This window comes from Chiloscyllium plagiosum, chromosome 2 (genome assembly GCF_004010195.1).
Source record: "Chiloscyllium plagiosum isolate BGI_BamShark_2017 chromosome 2, ASM401019v2, whole genome shotgun sequence".
NCBI lineage: Eukaryota > Metazoa > Chordata > Chondrichthyes > Orectolobiformes > Hemiscylliidae > Chiloscyllium > Chiloscyllium plagiosum.
This window is the reverse complement of record NC_057711.1, coordinates 51,232,908-51,252,544: the sequence shown is the minus strand read 5'-3', so window position 1 is coordinate 51,252,544 and position 19,637 is coordinate 51,232,908. Positions and strand designations below refer to the sequence as shown.

General features: G+C 39.7%; 1 protein-coding gene across 5 annotated transcripts in view; it reads left to right on the top strand.

Annotated features, from left to right (window-relative positions):
* mctp1a (multiple C2 domains, transmembrane 1a) overlaps positions 1-14,426 on the top strand; it is a 360,237-nt gene extending 345,811 nt beyond the window's left edge. For all 5 annotated transcript variants that reach the window (XM_043709443.1, XM_043709460.1, XM_043709451.1 and 2 more), the window contains 2 exons: positions 6,146-6,243; positions 12,388-14,426. In XM_043709443.1, the coding sequence (XP_043565378.1) occupies positions 6,146-6,243; positions 12,388-12,462 (173 nt within the window). In that variant the 3' untranslated portion in view covers positions 12,463-14,426. The remainder of the gene's footprint in view (positions 1-6,145; positions 6,244-12,387) is intronic.
* The last annotated feature ends 5,211 nt before the right edge of the window (positions 14,427-19,637 follow it).

Below are 19,637 nucleotides of genomic sequence, written 5' to 3'. Positions count from 1 at the left end.
TTAGGTTTCAACCCATTAAGTTCTGCAGTATAATCTTCTTACTAACGTTAATCTCCTTCAACTCCTCATTCTCCCTAACCACTTAGTTCTCTAATTCTGGGAGATTGTTTTGCATCTTCCTCAATGAAAACACACAGTATTCTTTTAGCTTCTCTGTTATATCGTATGCCCCATTTAAATCCTCCTGACTCTGCCTGACCCATATTTGTTTTAGTGGAAAGTTTCCTTTTTACATGCCAATAGAAGCTTCTGGAGTTCATTTTAGTGCTTTTATTAGACTGCATTCATATTCTAGTCTCCCCTTCTCAATCAGTTTCTTGGTTCTATTTACTGTTTGTTTTAAAAAATACACCCAGTCCTTAGATTTAGTGCTATTATTTTGTAAGCCTTTTCTTTCAATTTTATACAATCCTTAACTTCAATCCTTAACCACAGTTAAATAACATCTTTTGAGATTTTGCACCTTGAAGGAACCTAGTTTCTGTTCGCCATGTAATCTATCTTTACAGGCTATCCATTGCCTATGTACAGGCATGCCTTTTAATTTATTTTCTCAATCCACTTCAGTTTATTTGTGCCTCATGCTTTCATAATTTCCTTAATTGAAATTTAACACCCTTGTTTCAAATTGAATGATGTCACTTCCAAGCACAAAATTCTATGATACAATGAAACAAAGAACTGTGGATGCTGAAGATCTGCAATAAAAACAAAAATTACTGGACAATTTTGGCAGATCTGGCTGCATCCGTGGAGAAAAGCAGAGTAAACATTTTGAATCCCATGACACTGCTTCAAAACATCTTAAAATGTTATTATATTGTGGGCATTCATTCTGAAAGGTTTTTTCACAACAAGATTGTTAATTAGCCGTTCTTCTCATTGCATAATACTAGTTGTGAAATAGTATACCTTCTATGAAGGGCGCTACAGTAGACTAATTAAACTCATGCACTTCAGTTCTCCTGCATCAGATTGATTAACTCATTACCCCGTTCTCTGACTATCCCTATTGTACTGGAGATCTTTCCCTTCCATAACTCTAAGTTTGCATTAAATGAGCATCATCAGTAACTGGAGCTTCATTATCTTATGGGCAGGACAAATTTCAAACACATCTCTCCCATGTCCCTGAGACAATAAAGGGTTTTATATCTTGGTCATATATTCTTTATTTCTTCTTCTGTGAACATTTCACCCAAATCATTCTTGCCTCCACCCTAAAGAACCTTGACACATTTCTTTATTCCTTCTAGGGTGGCATGGTGACTCATTGGCTAGCACTGCTGCCTCACAGCCCCAGGGACTTGGATTTGGTTTCAGCCTTGGGCAACTGTGTGCAGTTTGCACATTCTCCCTGTCTCTGTGGGTTTCTTTTGGGTTTTCCCATTTCCTCCCACAGTCCAAAGATGTGCAGGTTAAGTGGATTGGCCATGCTAAACTGGCCATAGTGCCCAGGGATGTGTAGGTTAAATGGATTAATCATGGGAAATACATGGTTGCAGAGATAGGGTAGCATCTGGCTGAGATGCTCTTCAGAGAGTCAGTGTGAACTCGATGGGCCAAATGGCCTGCTTCCGTACTGTAGAGATTCTATGATTCTTCCTTAAGTTGCTTCTCCATTCTCTACAATGTACTGAACACAGACCTGTTCGCCTCATCTGACAATATCATTGCCTTTGAAATCAGTCTGCTGAGCCTTGAATGAAATATTTAAATGGTCTGTCCTTCACCTTTAGTAGTGAAAACAATATGGGGATACACACACAAATTGCTGATACTGTGAAAGAATCAGTGAATTGTCAATAGAAGATCAGCATTGTATTCTGATGAGGAAAGGTGATAAGTTTCTTTCATTTCATCCAAAAATGTTAGCTCCTAAGACTGTATGACTTGGAGGTGCCTGTGTTGGACTGTGGTGGACAAAGTTAAAAATCACACAACACCAGGTTATAGTCCAACGGATTTACTTGGAAGCACTAGCTTTCGGAGCACTACTTCTTCATCAAGTAATTCTCAACAAACACCTGATGAAGGAGCAGCACTCTGACATTTAATGGTTCCAAATAAACCTAAGAGGGTAATAAGACTATAACATACTTACATGCACACTACACTCCCTTATCTAAACATTCTCTCACTCTGCCTGCAAAATCAAAGTGGAGGCATGCTTATCCTTCTTGTGTGAATCCTTTAATCATTGTCCTTTCCTGCCAGATCACTTCCCTCTTCTTGAAAAGGAATGAGGATTTAATTAGTCAGCACCACCCAACCAATCTGGGAGTGATTCTTGACCTGCAAACAAAGGAACAGAAAGAGAAAGACTGAGTGTCATTGGAATGGGCACATGAGGACTTTGTGAATATTCACAGCCATGCCGTGTCCTGAGCCCTGCCTAGTATGTGATTCAGAAGTAAACATAAAGTCACCAGAGTCCCAGAGGACCATATAGCTGTTCACTCATCATAGAGGTGATGATGGTGGTTTAACCTGAGAGTCACTATACCTCAGGTGAGGGGCAAGGTTGAGAAGGCAGGGCATATATGGTGACCTAAGCCAATGCAGGCATTGAATACATGGTTTTAGCATCACTACATCACAAAACAACCCTCTAAGCAACTCAGCTAATTGGCACCCAATTCACTGCCCTGCAAGGATAATACTTTGATTGCATTAGGTGTTTGTCACCACTTCAGTGCCCTTGTTCTACGTGGTACAAAGGCCTGCATGCAATTGTCCAATCTGATAAGCTTGTGCACTAGCACAAGTAGACTAAGTAATGTAAATTTGCAATGAGTCACTTTAATTTTGCAAAACACCAGAGATCATTCATCCTTTTCCAGCATTCCTTTAGGTTCATTTCTGGTGCCTATGAGCACTGACCCTTGCTGTTACACCCATCCCAGTCGACCTGGTCAAATGGGAGGGCCTCCAGGAAAAGCACCTAAATAGTTTTCCTAAATAGCTTGGTGATCCTTCTGCAAGGTAGCAGTGAACAGTGGAGCCAGTTTCTGTTTGTTTTTAGATATACCTGTGGGAGGATGGTGGCCACCAACACAGACTATAGTGATGCTCCTGGCAAGCAGTGAATAAAGGAACTGTTCAGGTACCTTGAAATATGGCATCTATTTATCTGTTGAGGATCCCAATTGGAACAAAGATCTCCTAGAGGCATACAGCACAGAAGAGGCCCTTCAGCAAATCAAGGCTGCAACAACCTATCTACCCAAACCCACTTTCCAGGATTAGACCATAGCCTTTAAAGTTAGGACATTTCAAGTGCTCATCCATGTACCTTTTTTAAAGGTTTGAGGTTTCCTGCCTCTAATACCTTCCCAGACAGTACATTCCTGATTCACACCACCTTCAGGGTGAAACATTTTTTTCATGAAATTCCCTCTAAGCCCTCCTACCATTTGTCTTAAAATTATGCTCTCTCATTATTGACCCTTCAACAGAGGAGGGAAAAGGCAACTTTTTCTTCACCATGTCCATGCCTCTCAGAGTCTTATACACCTCGTCCTTAAAGAAAACAACTAAGCTTATCCTGTTCTCTTCATGGCTAAAAATCTTGATTGAAGGCAACATTCTGGTAAAACTCCTCTGCAGCCCTTCCAGTACAATCACAGTCTACCTGCAGTGTGGGAACCAGAAATCCACACAGCACCCCAGCTGTGACAAAAGCAAGTTTTGTACAACTCCAAATAACCTCATTGCCATGAGGCAAGTGTCCCACTTGCCTTCTTAACCATTTTATTAAACTGACCTGCCACCTTCAGGGATCTGTGGACAAGCACCCCAAGGTCCCTCCATTCCTCTGAGCTTTCCAGTGTCCTGCCATTCATTATATACTCTGTTATCTTGTTACTTCTTCCAAAGTGCATCATGTCAAACTTTTCAGGATTAAATTCCATCTGTCAGTGATCTGCCCATCTGACCAACCCATCTGTATTCTCCTGTAACCTAAGAGTTTCTTTATCACTGTCAATCACTCAGCCAATTTTTGATTCATCCACAAACTCACTTATCAGCACTGCCCCTCACCCACTGCCACCCCCACATTCACATTGTCTGTGTGCCATGAACAATGAGGGACCTAGCAGTGAACCCTGTTTTACACATCTGGACATCAGCTCCCATCACACAAACAGTCTTCTACTACCAGCCTCCTGCCTCCTACCACTAAGCCAATTTTGACTCCTACTTGCCACATTTCCCTGAATCTCATGTGCTTTTACCTTCTTGAGCAGTCTCTCATGTGGAACCTTGTCAAAGGCTTTGCTGAAATTCATATAAACTACATCAATTGCATCATCTTCATCTACACACCTAATCACCTCCTCGGAAAATTCTGTCGAATTTGTTAGGCATGACCTCCATCTGAAAAAGTCATGCTGACTGACCCTGATCAAACCTTGTCCCTCCAAGTAAAGATTAATTCTGATATCATAGAATCCCTACAGTGTGGAAACAGGCCATCCAGTCCAACAAGTCTACACCGACCCTCCGTAGAGTAACCCACTCCGATCCATTCCCCTACCCTATTACTCTACATTTACTCTGACTAACGCACCTAACCTACAAACCCCTGGACACTATGGGCAATTTAGCATGGCCAATTCACCTAGCCTGCACATCATTGGACTGTGGAAGGAAACTGGAACATCCAGAGGAAACCTACGCAGACATGGGGAGAATGTTCAAACTCCACACAGACAGTCCGAGGGTGGAATCTAACCCAGGTCCTTGGGCACTGTGAGGTAGCAGTGCTAGCCACTGAGCCATCATGCTGCCCTCAGTATTCCTGACTTAGACTCCAAATGGAAGATTTCATCCTATAATTCTGAAGCCTCAAGCACAATCTCTCTCTGCAGTCAGGCTGGTGATCTGCACAGAATTTTCTTGTGGAACTGCTGCAGTGGACAATGATAACACTATTATAAACTTATCCCACAGATATATTGTATATATATATACACATATGGAATTTCTCACCTCCACGTATGATTGTCTAACATTCTCTTTCTATGTTGAAATATCTGGTCTAAGCAAATAGTCGAGCTTTGGATATGGATGCTATTGGCTTTCCACTTTGTATCAGGGCTGCAAGCAGTCCTTTTGAGGAAGTATCTATTGCAGAGACCCAGGTTTTTTATGCCAATCAAGGATGTTTCATGGTCCTTGCTACAGAGATTAGTTTTCAATTCCAGATGTTTATTAATTACAATCTTTTCCTGTGCTGTCCCCGGGCATTGTCCTGAGACTATAGATTAAGAGCTCAGTCATATTACCATGATATCCCCTCATTAGTTTGAGATAATGAAGAAATAGAAGCAAGGACTTTTTTTTTTAGACCCTTCCACTAAGCTCCATGCCAAATAGGTACAGGGTGGTTGGAATGTGACTCAGCTGACTTGATAGGGAGGCCTCTCAAATGTAAATGAACCATGCGGTCAGATTGTGTGCAAGATCTCAGTGCTCCCTCTGCTGACTGCCTGCATTGGGACATAATATTAAACACCCAGAGACATTGTGGCCCTCAAACCCATATACGGGCTGTATAGGGATTGTATGTTTATCATAATGAGACTTACAAAAATACCTGGAAAGTGGAAAGGCAGGAAATTGTATTAACTGCTTTCTAAAACAGTTACATTCATCAAAGACACAAACAACACTACTTTCATGTTGTGATGCTGTTTTAGAAAAGGAGGCTAATAACTAAAATTCAACTAACTTCCACTTTGTTGATTGCTTAGAATCGGATTACAAGACTAATGTGCTATTTCACAGTTTGGAAGAATTGGCAGATTTTAAACAGCAAAAAGAATAAAATATAGGATCAGTTAGCATAACACACGTATTATTTTGCCAGATGGCATTGTTTCAATTAAGAGAAGTGTTAAATATAAATTATATGTTATTACACTATAATATGAGAAGGCTTGGCACAATTCAATAATACAGACTAGTAATAGAAAATCCATGTAAGGTGACTTAATTATGTAGAAGTCCAGGCTCATTTACACAAGTGTGAAGGGGGATTGCTCCATCTCCTGATTACAGTTCATCACATTAAAAGTAATTTGATTTGCAGAAAATGAAAAAGAAAATGTTTGAGATTCTTCCATTACAATTTTAACAGGTATCCATAAATTCACCAAGAAACTTCGTAACCCATTTCTCATTGATAATAATGAACTGCTAGACTTCCTCTCCAGAGTACACTCAGATGTGGAAGTGGTAAGTACCTTTTTTATTTGTGTGAAGTAACAACTCAGCTGTAATTCAGTAAGTTCAACATACAGAGGTAATCATGTCTGCAGCATGCTTCTTTCCACCGTGACATACTTAAGATAACGGAAATGAAATGAAATAAAAGAAGCGAAATCATATTACTTGTGACTTTAATTTTGCTTGGTGCATTGACTGCACTAAAATCAAGTTTTAATTCCCAGTTGTCTGTCTCTATAGATCAGTTCAACTGCTATCAGTTGGGTATCAGTTTACCAAATTTCAGAATTGAAGCAATGTAGAATGAGTTAATAGGATTGATTTGGGGATTAAGCATTCTCAGCATGTAGTGTTAGTGGGTCCGTAGGGAGCAAATCCTCCCAGACCCTAAACAGTGTGGCCATTAGCAGAAAAGTTGAGAAGATAAATATGATCAGCAGTAGTGAGATTTTCAACATTGAAAGCGAAAAGTGTTGAAGGGCGAGATAGCAATATGGCTAGTCAGCAGGAAGAGGTCTGTTTGCATGCAATAGCATGCCATTACGACTGAATCTCACAGAGATGTATTTGGGGGATTGAGTGAGATGTCATTGGGTGGCGCAGCTGTTAGTGCTGGTGCAGTGAGAGAAAGATGGTGAAGTGTCCAGAGTGAGTAAGTAGATAACGCAGAAGTCATTCAAGATTAGTAATTTAGGGGGATTGGGTTGATGAGAGTAACGTTTTTAATTCAATACTGAGAATGATCAAGCATAAGCCTTGGTGGAAGGTTGAAATAGAGTGAGCAGAGAGAAGATGGTGGCACTTACCCTCTCGGAATGACAAAGGTTATTGACCATCTTCCTGTGTTGTTAGGCATTCCAGTAAACATGGAAACACTGAGCTGCATGGCAACCTCTGACCAGGTTGGCAATGTCTGGTGGCCTGGTGTCCATTGCCAGTCCCAAGGAAAAAGGCCAGCACTCCTCTGTACCATCCTGTCCACTATGAACTCCTTGTCTTAACTGGCAAAACACAATGCCAATTTTCCTCTGTCCTCCATGTCCTGGGCATTTCATACAAACTGTGCAGGGTAGCTCCGGACTGACAGCATTCTCTGCTAGCCAATTGAGTTTTAAAAATGGTGCCAGCACCAGAAATCATGGAAAATCTCAGCAGTGGCAAGTACTTCCACCTGGGGCAAGAGGGACAGTACGACAAGCCAGGCATCATAGAGGTGTGGCACATAGGTTACTCATTTTGGAAGCTAGCATAAGAAATCTAGCTAGGTCTCATGGAGAGAAACCTGTCATGAAAGTGACCAAAATTGACACTTCAGCTAAATTTTGTCTGAGATCAGCTATAATGCTTGGCTTTCCTTTGATTAATATAGGTGAATTGGGTGATTTCCCAGCCAGTGATCCTTTGTCAAATATGTTTTACAGCTATGGATGCATACCAGAATGGCGAATGATATTTTTCAAGTTATCCTGTGAGGCAAAAACAAAACTTATTTCAGTCATGGCATGGATTTGTTCTAAAGTGCTCACACTTGATTTATATGATATCCTACAAAGTTTTCAACCATTCCTTGGTCTCATACTCAGAGTAGGCACATGGCTCTGAGTGAACACGTTATTCTGGTTTAAGCTGTTCGATCTAAACCGGCCTTCCATATGCCCTGCAGAATCGATTAGTCACTGTTTTCATATTGATGGACTAAACCACAAAAAAACTTTTTGAAAAAATACAAGGAAAATCAGAAGAATTCTAACATCTGTATATCTTAAGATTCTTGATAAGAATGATACAATTTAAAATCTATTCCACATTCATTCTCAATCTGTATGCACTTCTGTTGCATTTAGAACAGTATTTTGTAAGTAACTGGTACTCCTCCTGTTCACAAAGGGAATGTTTTAGGCAAAAACCTCCCACAAGCATTCTGACTCAACTCTAAATACAGGAAATGTTCATACACTCAAAATGGAACTCCTATGGCACACGACATGGGAAATAAATGTAACGGCATTTACTTTTGTATTCATGTATTCACTTAATAAGACCAGAAGAAAAAAATGTCATTATCACAAAAAAAGGAATATTCAACAATAATAGCCTAGCTCATTTTAAAAGCCTTAAGAAGATGCTAATGACACATCACGTACACTCAAAGGAATTAGCAATAATAAAAGTAGTTTGTAGTTAAATGAACAGAAATAACCATTTTTAAGAGATTTTAAGGCATTACTGTTTCTTCAAGCTTGGAAAGGGACTGAAGAATATTATTCCTTTTGAATATTCTTGACATTTACACATCATTGTGTTATTCTCAAAAATTACTTGGTGTTTTGCTTATAACAGGGAATAACAGATTTAAGCATTATATTGTCATATATCTTCCCTTGTTAACTTAGCACACCAATTATAACATTAAAATGTACGTTAACAATTATATAGTTCTTATTCTAAAAATTCTGATAAGCTACATATAATCCTATATCAAAATATGAATACATTAAAGCATTAAGGCATATGCTTTATTGATTACATTGTCACTTATGCCTGCTCTGTAGTATTTGTAAAATTATGACTGACCAAGATGACTAAGATTAAATTGTTTTAGCATACAGTGAAATTCCATGTTTCGCAGACATAACATTGGACTGAATTTTACTAAATGTCAGCTAGGTGTCATATTCGTGGAGCACCACGGAGGGTTTCTCTCCTGCTAACTCACCTTGACTTGATGAACAGACTCCCAGGACAAGGAATTGCACATGCCCCTGGCCATCTTGGAAGGACATCCCTGACAGATGAGTGACCCAGATTCCTGACTAATCTCTGTGCAACTCTTCAAATGACTTACTGCAAATCCGCTGTCTCGTTGCACTGGTCCTTCAGGACTGGAGCTGCCCACTCCTTAACTGCAATGATATGGAACTTCAACCCTGACCACCCCAAGCAGCTGACTGACTGTGTCCAAGCCCCTGAACTGCAATTGGACACTGCCTTAGATTTACTGTGCCAGTATCCCCTAATTGACAGCAGCCTCCAGACTTGAGTGAGGGCTACTCTCATTAGAATCTGAGCTATGAGGTTATGCTGCAGCTCTAAAGAGCCCTGGTTAAAGAGCTCTTGGAGTATTATATTCAGTTCTAGTCACCTCATTATAGGAAGGAGGTGGAAGCTTTAGAGAGGGTACAGAGGAGGATTACCAGGATGCTGCCTGGACTGGAGGGTGTGAATTATGAAAAAAAGTTCAGAGAGCTATGGCTTTTCTCATTGGAGCGAAGAAAGAAGAGAGGTGATTTGATAGAGGTGTACAAGATAATGAGCGGCATAGATAGAGTGGATAGCCAGAGACTTTTTTCCCAGGGTGGAAATGGCTATCACGAGGGGGCATAATTTTAAGGTGATTGGAGGAATCTTAGGGGGAGATTTCAGAGGTAGGTTCTTTACACAGAGAGTGGGTGGGTGTGTGGAATGCCCTGCCAGCTGTGGTAGTAGAGTCAGATACATTGGGACATTTAAGTGACTTTTGGACAGGCACATGGAAGATAGTAAATGAAGGTTATGTATGTTAGTTTGATCTTAGAGTAGAATAGAAGGTCAGCACAACTTCAAGGGCTGAAGGGCCTGTACTGTTCTATGTTCTATGTAAGGGTGTGGGAGAAGGGGCATCTTCATCCCTTTTCTAAGTGAGTATTCTATTGAACCTAAACAATAAGTGAGTCAAGCTTAATATTACTGTAACTAAATGTCCTTCCTTATTACCAAGATCAACCCACCTACCTCTCAAGTGAAGTCAACAAACTTCAGAACCAACGGATTCAAACTTGTCAAACTCAATTTTGCACTAAGGAGTGTATTTACCAATTAAGCAGCTAAGAAACCTTAACCTGCATATTTTGCTACTTAATATTTGTTACATAAACCACAGATTCTTCTATATTCATTGTCAAACACACATCACAATTTGCTTTTTGCAAATTGTGACAGTCATGGGGTCATAGAGATAAACAGCATGGAAACAAACCTTTTGGTCCAACTCATCAATGACGATCAGATATCTTAAATGATCTAGTCCCATTTTCCATCATTTGGCCCATATCTCTCTCTAAATATTTCCTATTCATGTACCCATCCAGATGCCTTTTAAATGTTGTAATTGTCCCAGTCTCCACCACTTCCTTTTCCTTTGGCAGCTCGTTCAATACATGTGCCACCCCCTGCATGAAAAATTTGACCCTTCGGGTCTTCTTTAAATCTTTCCTCTCTCACCTTAAATCTATGCCCTCTAGTTTTGGACTCTCCTTCCCCTATTCACCTTATACATGTCCCTCATGATTTTATAAATCTCTATAAGGTCACCCCTCAACCTCTAACGCTCCATAGAACATTGCCTCAGCCTACCCAGCGTCTCCCGATAGTCAAACTCTCCAACCCTGGCAACATTCTTGTAAATCTTCCCTGAACTCTTTCAAGTTTAACAACATCTTTCTTTTAACAGGGAGACTGGAATTGAACACAATATTCTCAGAGTGGTCTAACCAATGTCCTGAACATCTACAGGCTAGTCTGTTCTTTCTAGCTTCTTCCCCACATGCTGACTGAACACAGCTATGTGGTCCAGCTGAGAACTAGCAAAGCCAAGTTAACTAACCTGAATAATCAGCATCCCTAGCATTCAAACTTAAATGCTTTCATTGTAAAACTAAGTTATTCCTCTTGCTCAAAGTTCAAAATTTTGGAGACTCCATAAAGCAACAGCAACCTGTAATTTAATAATGTTTTTAATTTAATAAAACATCACAAGGCATTGCACAGGAAAGTTTTAAAGCAAAGTTTGACACCAAGCCACCTATGGAACTATTAGATCTAATATTGTAATACTAAAAATATTGGATGATTGAAAGCTTGCTCAAAGAGATAGATTTTAAAGACTGTCTTAAAGAAGGAGAGAAGGAGGTTTGGTTTGGAGAGGTATTTTCAGAGCCTAAGGCCTTGATTGTGAATGGTGAAGGTAGAGGAATTAAAATTGTGGATGGTCAACAGGCCAGAGTTAGAGGAGGGTGGGGCTAAAGGAGATTTTGTCTTAATTTACTCATGAAACAAGGATATTGCTGACTGGGCCAGCATTAACTGTCCATGAGGTGGTGAACTGCCTTCTTGAATTGCTGTAGTCTGTGTGCTGTAGGTAGACTCAAAGGAGCTGCAGGGGAAAATAACTTGTCACTGAAAAAAAACTGCCATGTATCACCAAGTCAGAATGGTGAGTGTCTTGAAGGGGGATCTTGACAGTTATGGTGTTCCCATGTATCTGCTGCCCTTTTCTTTGTATATGGTAATGCCATGGGTCTGGAAGGTGCTGTCTAAGGACCTTTGATGAATTTCTGCAGTGCATCTTGTAGATAGTACACACTCAGTGTCAGTGGGTGTTTGTGGTTGTGGCGCCAATCAAATGGGCTTTTGTCTTGGATGGTGTCAAGTTTCTTGTGTGTTGATGGAGTTGCACTCATCCAGGCAAGTGGAAAGTATTCCAACACACTCCTGACTTAGGCTTTGTATATAGTGGGCAGGCTTCGTGGAGTCAGGAGGTGACTTACACACTGTAGGATTCCTAGGTTTTGACCTGCTCTTGTAGCCAGGTCAAAACCTAGGAATTTGTATTTATATTGTTAGTAAAGTTCAGTTCCTAGTTAATGGCAACATCCAGAATGTTGATAATGGGGAAAATTCCTTGATGACTATCAATTTTTGAATGTCAAGACTGATGGTTAGATTGTCTCTCATAGCCTGACATTTGTGTGGTGCAAATGTTACTTGCTATTTTTCATCCCAGGCCTGGATATTATCCAGGTATTTTGGTATGGTCTGCTGCTGCATCTGATTACAAAAATACAGAGAGGATACTACACAGATTTGAAAACAATGATGAGTTTTTTATTTAAATAATTTTCTCAAGAACAAAACCAGCTGATTTTCCTGGCACTAATTTCCCACAGGGCTGCTTTTTGCACGATTTATGGTGTTCCACTCTCTTCAATACCAGTTATCCAATAAAGGAACCACTGACTTTTTCTTGTGTGCTGTCTCGGTCTTTATTTGCACTTTTCCCACTGCTAATGTAAAACAATCTGATCACCTAGTTTCTCAAAACTTTTGTTTAAACAGGTGCACTTCCATGAATTGAACCAAGAATCTAGCCAGGGACTGATGACTTTTAAGAAGAAAACCAACTCAGGATAACCAAACCCCTCAACCATTGGCTTTCTGAAGATTAGGAAGGATCAGTTGCCAGATTACTATTTCCTTTCTTCACTCATTTATCTTGATTTTTACAATGAACTGTAGCATCTGTAAATGTTGTACAGTATTGAACTCTGTATTTGAAAATGCACATACTGCTTATTATTGTATAAAACACTTATGTTAAAACTTTCAAAATTATGTTCTCATGATATTAAAGCTTTGCAAAATGTGCCTAATGCCTGGATCTTTATAACTAGTATAAAACCGAGATGGTAAATATTTACAAACTGTCCAGTGGCAATCATCCAATCATTCAAAAGATATTACAGCATTTTATATTTTGACTGTTTCTAATGTATGTTTTCTTGTAAACAATCACTAGAGTCCATATTCTAATGACAGACTCCTGCAATAAAATGATGTATTACTATCAATGTACATATTTTCTCCTTTACCTCTTTTCCCAACAAAATATATTAGAAATTAATTGGCTATTGCAAGACATTTTTTTCTGACCAATTCTCCATGAACATCCATTCTTCTCACCTTTGATTGCATTGTGCCTTTTTTGTTATTCTGTTATATTAAAAACACTAAATATGTGAAGGTTATTGCAGATACAAGGAATGTTTTGGATCTGGGATTACCTGACAAATCAAATTCTTCTGATCAGCCATCACACATATTGGAAACTATGGGAATGTTCTGCCAAAAAAATGTTTTCTTAATTTTTGCTGCTCATTAGGGTGCTGCAGAAGCATAGGCAATCCCAAAACCTCATTTGTGAATGTGCAAACTGCATGCTTCCAATGTCCTGAAAAGTGTTTGCCGAGTCTCATTATTACATGGAAGTAAAATATTATCTCAGTTGTCTTGAGAAATTCTGAACTCTGAATCAGTAGGTGGCACAGCTGTTGAGGTGGGTTAATAGACCAATAGTCAGGGCTAAACACTTACCCAGTTAGCTGTGCAGTAATCCAAGTGGATGACACATTCAATAAAAAAAGCCCCAACTAAAAGAAAGTTTACAGAAAAGATGCATTTCACACAAATTACATTACAGGTCATTTTTCTTAATAATGTACTTATGTACTATTAAATAGAGGAAATAGTCCACAGGCATGGAATCTGCTTCGACTGTTACAATACTTACTCTTTCCATTGTCTCAACAATTCCACTGGCTCTGGATTGATTCCTTGCCCAACATAAGTTTTGGCAGAATTATAACTTCCTGCAGCTAAACATTAGGAAAACCAAAATCATCTTTTTCAACTCCCCTGCTAAGTCCATACCCTTGCTGTTGGCACCTCCTACCTGTGCCTTGGCTTGAAATAGACTGTTTGCTAACCTCAACACATTATTCAATCCTGAGCTGAGCTTCCAAATCATATTCTCACAAAGATCTTCAACTTCTACCTCTGTAATATTGCCTCCCTACCACTGCAATGTTTGTGTGTACCTTTGTCAATTCTAAACTTGCTGGATTATTCCTGGAAACCATGCGGATTTAAATCCCAAACAGCCTCTGATTTGATGGCCATTGGGATTTCAGGGCCTTCAGGATGAGGATCCCACCTCCAAGATTTGCCAGCTGGTCAAATGTCTAGAAATGCTTAAGACACAGCAGTGCTGTAGGTGTACACAGGTGCCACTGCTAGGACTGCAGCAGGGATGAGGAGAAATCATTGAGGCCCCAGAACCTGGGTAAGTGGGATGACCTCATTGGGGCTGGCCCAACAGCCCCAGCGATGGTGACCACTGTAGAGGGCAGTGGAGACAATACCCACTGAGGCCAGCAAAACCTATTTGCCCAAATAGAAGCTGACTTCCCAGTCACGCCAAAGTTACCAGGATTTAAAAGGTGGATTACCATATTGCATAGATCCCTACCACTGATACAATGTCACCAGTGCTGGAATGGAACCACTGATTGGAAAGTCAAGCTTGACCTTCCACTCACATGATATAGGAGAAAGTGAGGTCTGCAGATGCTGGAGATAATCAGATTCCTGAAGAAGGGCCTGTGCCCGAAACGTCGAATCTCCTGTTCCCTGGATGCTGCCTGACCTGCTGTGCTGTTCCAGCAATAAAGTTTCAACTCACATGATATAACCAGAGGGGATTGGGAAGACTGGGCTCTCAATGCCAACACATATATCCAATTGAACAGTCACTCTGCTTCCTAGCCAATTCCCAGGGTGAGAGAGCATTAAATTTTACTTGGTAGGTTTAACTTTCTCTTGGTCTGTCTCCTTTCTACTGTCAATGAACTTTAGTCCATTTTAAATTCTGTCATGTATATCTTATTATGCACCAAATTCAATGTATCCATTCAGTGTGAGTAGGCAATTCAGCCATCTAAGACTTTTACAATACTACAATACAATGGTATTGTTCCAGTATTCCTTAGGATCATGACTGATGTAGACTTAAATTAGATTTGGCATGGAATTCTGGACCTGGCCTATCCACTAAATTTTCCATTTTTCTTCTGAGTTTCAAATGTTGAAGCAATATTGAAAGAACTTGGCTTCAGATGTGACTAGTTCTTGAGTACAGACCTTCAGCACTTCATCCAGGATGGTGTCATATAGCCTTTGCTGTATCCAGTGCTATTTTTGCTTATTTTCAAAGTCAGTTTGTTCAGAGCTGTTATCACATACTTCTGGAAGAGCTGTTTCTTGAACCCAGGACTCCTGATCCACTACGTGCTACATGAGCCCTATCATATCCAATACCTTTAATCATTCCTTGATATTGTGCAGGTGAATCAAATTGAATGAAGATTGGCTTCTGTGATGACCACAAGAGAAGGTCAAAATGACCACCTAATTGGCACTTCCTTTTGAAATTGATTTCAAATGTTTCAGCCTTGCCTTATGTAGGGATACACATAGTTGAGATGTGAATATTTGTGCAGCTTCCTCCACCAGCTAATTGTTTAGTTTTGCGTCTCTACTCACAGCTGAATGATAGTGATGATCTGATCCATAAGTTGTGAGATCAACTTAGCTCTGTCTGTAGAATATCTCTCGCTTTGGTATTCCGTTCACTTTAGTTCTTACATACTGAATTACCAAAGAATTGTAGAATGAAAATGTCTCTGGTAGATCTTCTTTGTACCTTCCCCTTGAAGATGGGTAGTTGTCAACCTCCATGTAATGTGTTGGCAAATGATAAATATGAAAGAATGAAAACTAACATTGTACAGTCTTCAGAAAATTTGCATTTTCCTACCCAGAGTGGTTCTCCATCACCTTCTCTTGGAAGTCTAGGAGGCAAGCACTTTTTAAAAAAGCTACAGATGATGCCATTAACAGGCCTCTACTTCACTTTGTAGAAAGACATTAAAGTAGATATTATACACACATTATGTGTGAGATTGGTGCATAATAATGTCAAGGATATTACCAGCTGGCAATCCCTACCTTCCAGTTTTACCACAGAAACTATTAACTATAGATGTAAAGAATTAAGGCCAGTTAGGTAATCTGCCTTCCTAAGTGTAAAAAGGTAAAAAACACCTGCAAATTCAATTTTTACAGCTGCTATAAATAGTCCGGTGAAAATATAGCCAGTCGTTTTGGCAACAGGATCTATTGTTATTAAGATATTTTGAATTATATTTGCACATTCATAATTGATTAACAGCAAGTCCACGTGGTCAGTTTGTGAATATTTTCAGCAAATAATAAAATATGCATTGGATAAATTTTAATGTTGCACAAATATTCCTATGCCTTGACCTGATCATTCCAATATTTTGGAAATTGACAAGCAAAGCTGACCTAAGCGCTATAATGTTTATGAGATGTAACTGCCGTCAAAAAAAGCATGATAGTTTTGCAATCGAAAACATTTGTGTTTTATCTTTTCTGTCAAAGATATTGTGTTGCCAAATATATTTACATACCATGGTGTTTCTGGTTTGGTTTCTCTTAAATGCTGATTACATTTTGATCTTCAGTTTTATAGTATAGCATCCTTTGCTGAGGCACGAACTGTCAGAAGGCATCTTATCAGGGAAGTTGTTGATAAAGGTGCAAATTACAAAAGGGACAGTTAGAGAACTTGCATTTATATAGTGCCCTTCAGGACACAGGACAATTCCTAAAGCACTTTACTGCCACTGAAATGCTTCTTGAAGTAAAGTGACTGTTGAAATATGAAACATGGAAGTAAATTTATCCACATCAAAGTCCCATCATAACATTGAGATCATGGCTGGATGATTGTGGTTAAAATTGCCTGCAAAACCTTATTCCATTGTCTACTAATAAGAAGACACAGATCTGAGTCTTGGATCTCAGCATTGTGAAGTCAGCACTACAAGTCCTCCAAATTTAGATTCTTAGGTAATACTCATTAGTGATTGGTGGGTTATGAGTCGAGAGTGTAATGCTGGAAAAGCACAGCAGGTCAGGCAACATCCAAGGAGCAGGAGAATCGACGTTTTAGGCAAAGGCCCTTCATCAGAAATATGGTCTACAATGAATAGTCAAGAGCCTTGGATGGTGGATCATGTGGTTAAGAGGAAGTAATTAAAGGTTAGAAGGGTCATGTTGAATGCTGAGAAGGTGTGTCAGGAAGGGAGGGGGGTCAGAATTCAAGTTTGAGAGAAGGTTTTGGGGTAAAAATGCCAGTGGGTTAAGGATCCAGAAGCGTCGGTGGTCAGGGTGGCAATCTAAGGATGTTTGTTTATACAGATTTGGAGGTTGTTTTTCAAGGCAACCAGAACTGATATTTCAGGATGATAACAAACTCACCAACTCCCACTGTTACCTGAACTATGCATTGTCACACCCTTCTTCCAGTAAGGACTCCACCTCCATTGCAAAAGTTCTAATGATGCCACCTTCTGCACGGGGCCTCCATGGTACTCTTCATCCACCATCCTGTATGCTTACCCTTATTGTGCCTAATCACTCAGTATCCAATATGGGAGGACCACAAAACTCATGCTGAGGGGAGGTCAAACAAAGGGCTTAAGTATCTTTTGAATAATTCACTTTTTTAAAGAAAACACTTTCAATGATAAAATGCCATTAACTCCATTTAATTTCCTTTATTTCCTTATGAAATTAGCATTGAAGTTCAAAGAGACCCCACGTCAAAAAGTCTAAAATGACTTGGAGTTGGCAAACAAACTGAAACAGCAGGCACTGTGATAATGACAGGTTCTAAAATCAGTCATGAAGCACTAATACAGTAATAATAGCCCTGAGTGAATCGTGAGTTTTAGGGAGATCAGGTCCTTGTTCCATAATTGCCATTATAAGGAACAGGCCTTTACCAATATCTGGGCAGCTCAAGTGCAGAGCAAAATAAGAGGAAAGGAAGAAGAGGAGCAGGAATAAGAAAAGGAGGGACAACAACCAGTTCTATCACCCACTAGGCAGAGTTCCGAGATTGGGCATTCTCAGACTAAATTACAAGCAGAAATAGTGAAGGCATCAGCACTAATGACAGCTGAGATGAACAGGACAGTTTTGTTTTTGCCAGTTCTAAAGGGAAGGGAATTCTTGGTCATCTAATACATGACATAAGTGAAGCAATTAGACAGTAAAATGGTTGTTGAGCATTCAAGAATGGCAACAAAGAAGTAGTACTTCTGGCAGGCTTATAGTATTCCAGTGAAAGCTCAGCCATGTCTATGAATGATGTCAGTAAAGACCAGTAAATAGGCAAAGAAGAAAATGAAGGGAGGTGCTTTTTGTGTACCCAATCCAATTCTACACAGGTGGAAGAAAAACCAATTACTAGACATGCTTTGGCTGTTTTGCCACATGTAGAAACAGGACCTTATGATGCATTCCGATATGAAACACACTGCAAATATCTTGAAAGTGGCTGGAGTAATCATGAAATCTAAAATGATGAATATTGTTGGTTATGATGTGGAGATGCTGGTGTTGGACTGGGTGGACAAAGCCAGAAAACAGTTGACACCAGGTGTCATCTGACTTCTGACATTGCTAGTTATGTTTGGCAAGTTTTTTATGACTTTGTTGTGGTCAGAAATAGTACTGTAGAAAGAATCGAAACGAGATTGAAGTGACCTTATATGGAGCTAATATGTTCAAGCACATTAAGAAGAAGGTTTGTTAAAAAAAAGCTTGAATAGCTACCTATATCATGGTGACATGGTTAGTTTGCTCATCCATTTATTGATCCCACTCTCATCCAAATAGGCTGAGAGAACCTCAAATCTGTTAGACAGCTGGAGAAGCTGACACATCTACACTCTTGCTCTCTTCTCGTCCTCACACACAGGTATAACCTCCTGTCCCTGACCACTAACAAAATCAGAACATCCTACCCTAAGTGGTGTGACTGCTTCCTGGTACATAACATATTCCCCATCCCTATTGTGTTACAGACATTGTGGTTTAGTCTTGAGTGCAGAAACCCTAAGCTGTAGCTGCTCAAACTGCAAACACTTACTACAGAAGTGCTTATTCTGGATGGCAAAAGTGGGGACTGCACATGTTGAAGATTAGAGTCAAGAATGTGGTGCTGGAAAAGCATAGCAGGTCAGGTAGCATCTGAGGAGCAGGAAAATCGACATTTAGGGCAAAAGCCCTTCATCAGGAATGTTCTAGATTGCAATGGTGTCCAGACAGTCCCATATGCTGAAGCCTTGATATCCAACCATAACTAAAGAGTCTAATTAATTATTTAATCATATTATTTACTTTATTACTTTTACATTGTTTATTGGCTTTACCACTAATTTATAAACCTTGATAACATTTAAAAATACAGAAGAACGTAATCACTTATCCTAAACTTGTGCTGAGCACAAACCAGCTCCAATGAGTCGAGCTTTGTATCAGTATCTGTATACTTAAGAGGGAAAAAAAGAGGGAAATCAGGAGGGCAAAACGGGGACATGAGATAGCTTTGGCAAATAGAATTAAGGAGAATCCAAAGGGGTTTTACAAATATATTAATGACAAAAGGGTAACTAGGGAGAGAATAGGGCTCCTCAAAGATCAGCAAGGCAGCCTTTGTGTGGAGCCACAGAAAATGGGGGAGATACTAAATGAATATTTTGCATCAGTATTTACTGTGGAAAAGGATATGGAAGACATAGACTGTAGGGAAATAGATGGTGACATCTTGCAAAATGTCCAGATTACAGAGGAGAAAGTGCTGGATGTCTTGAAAC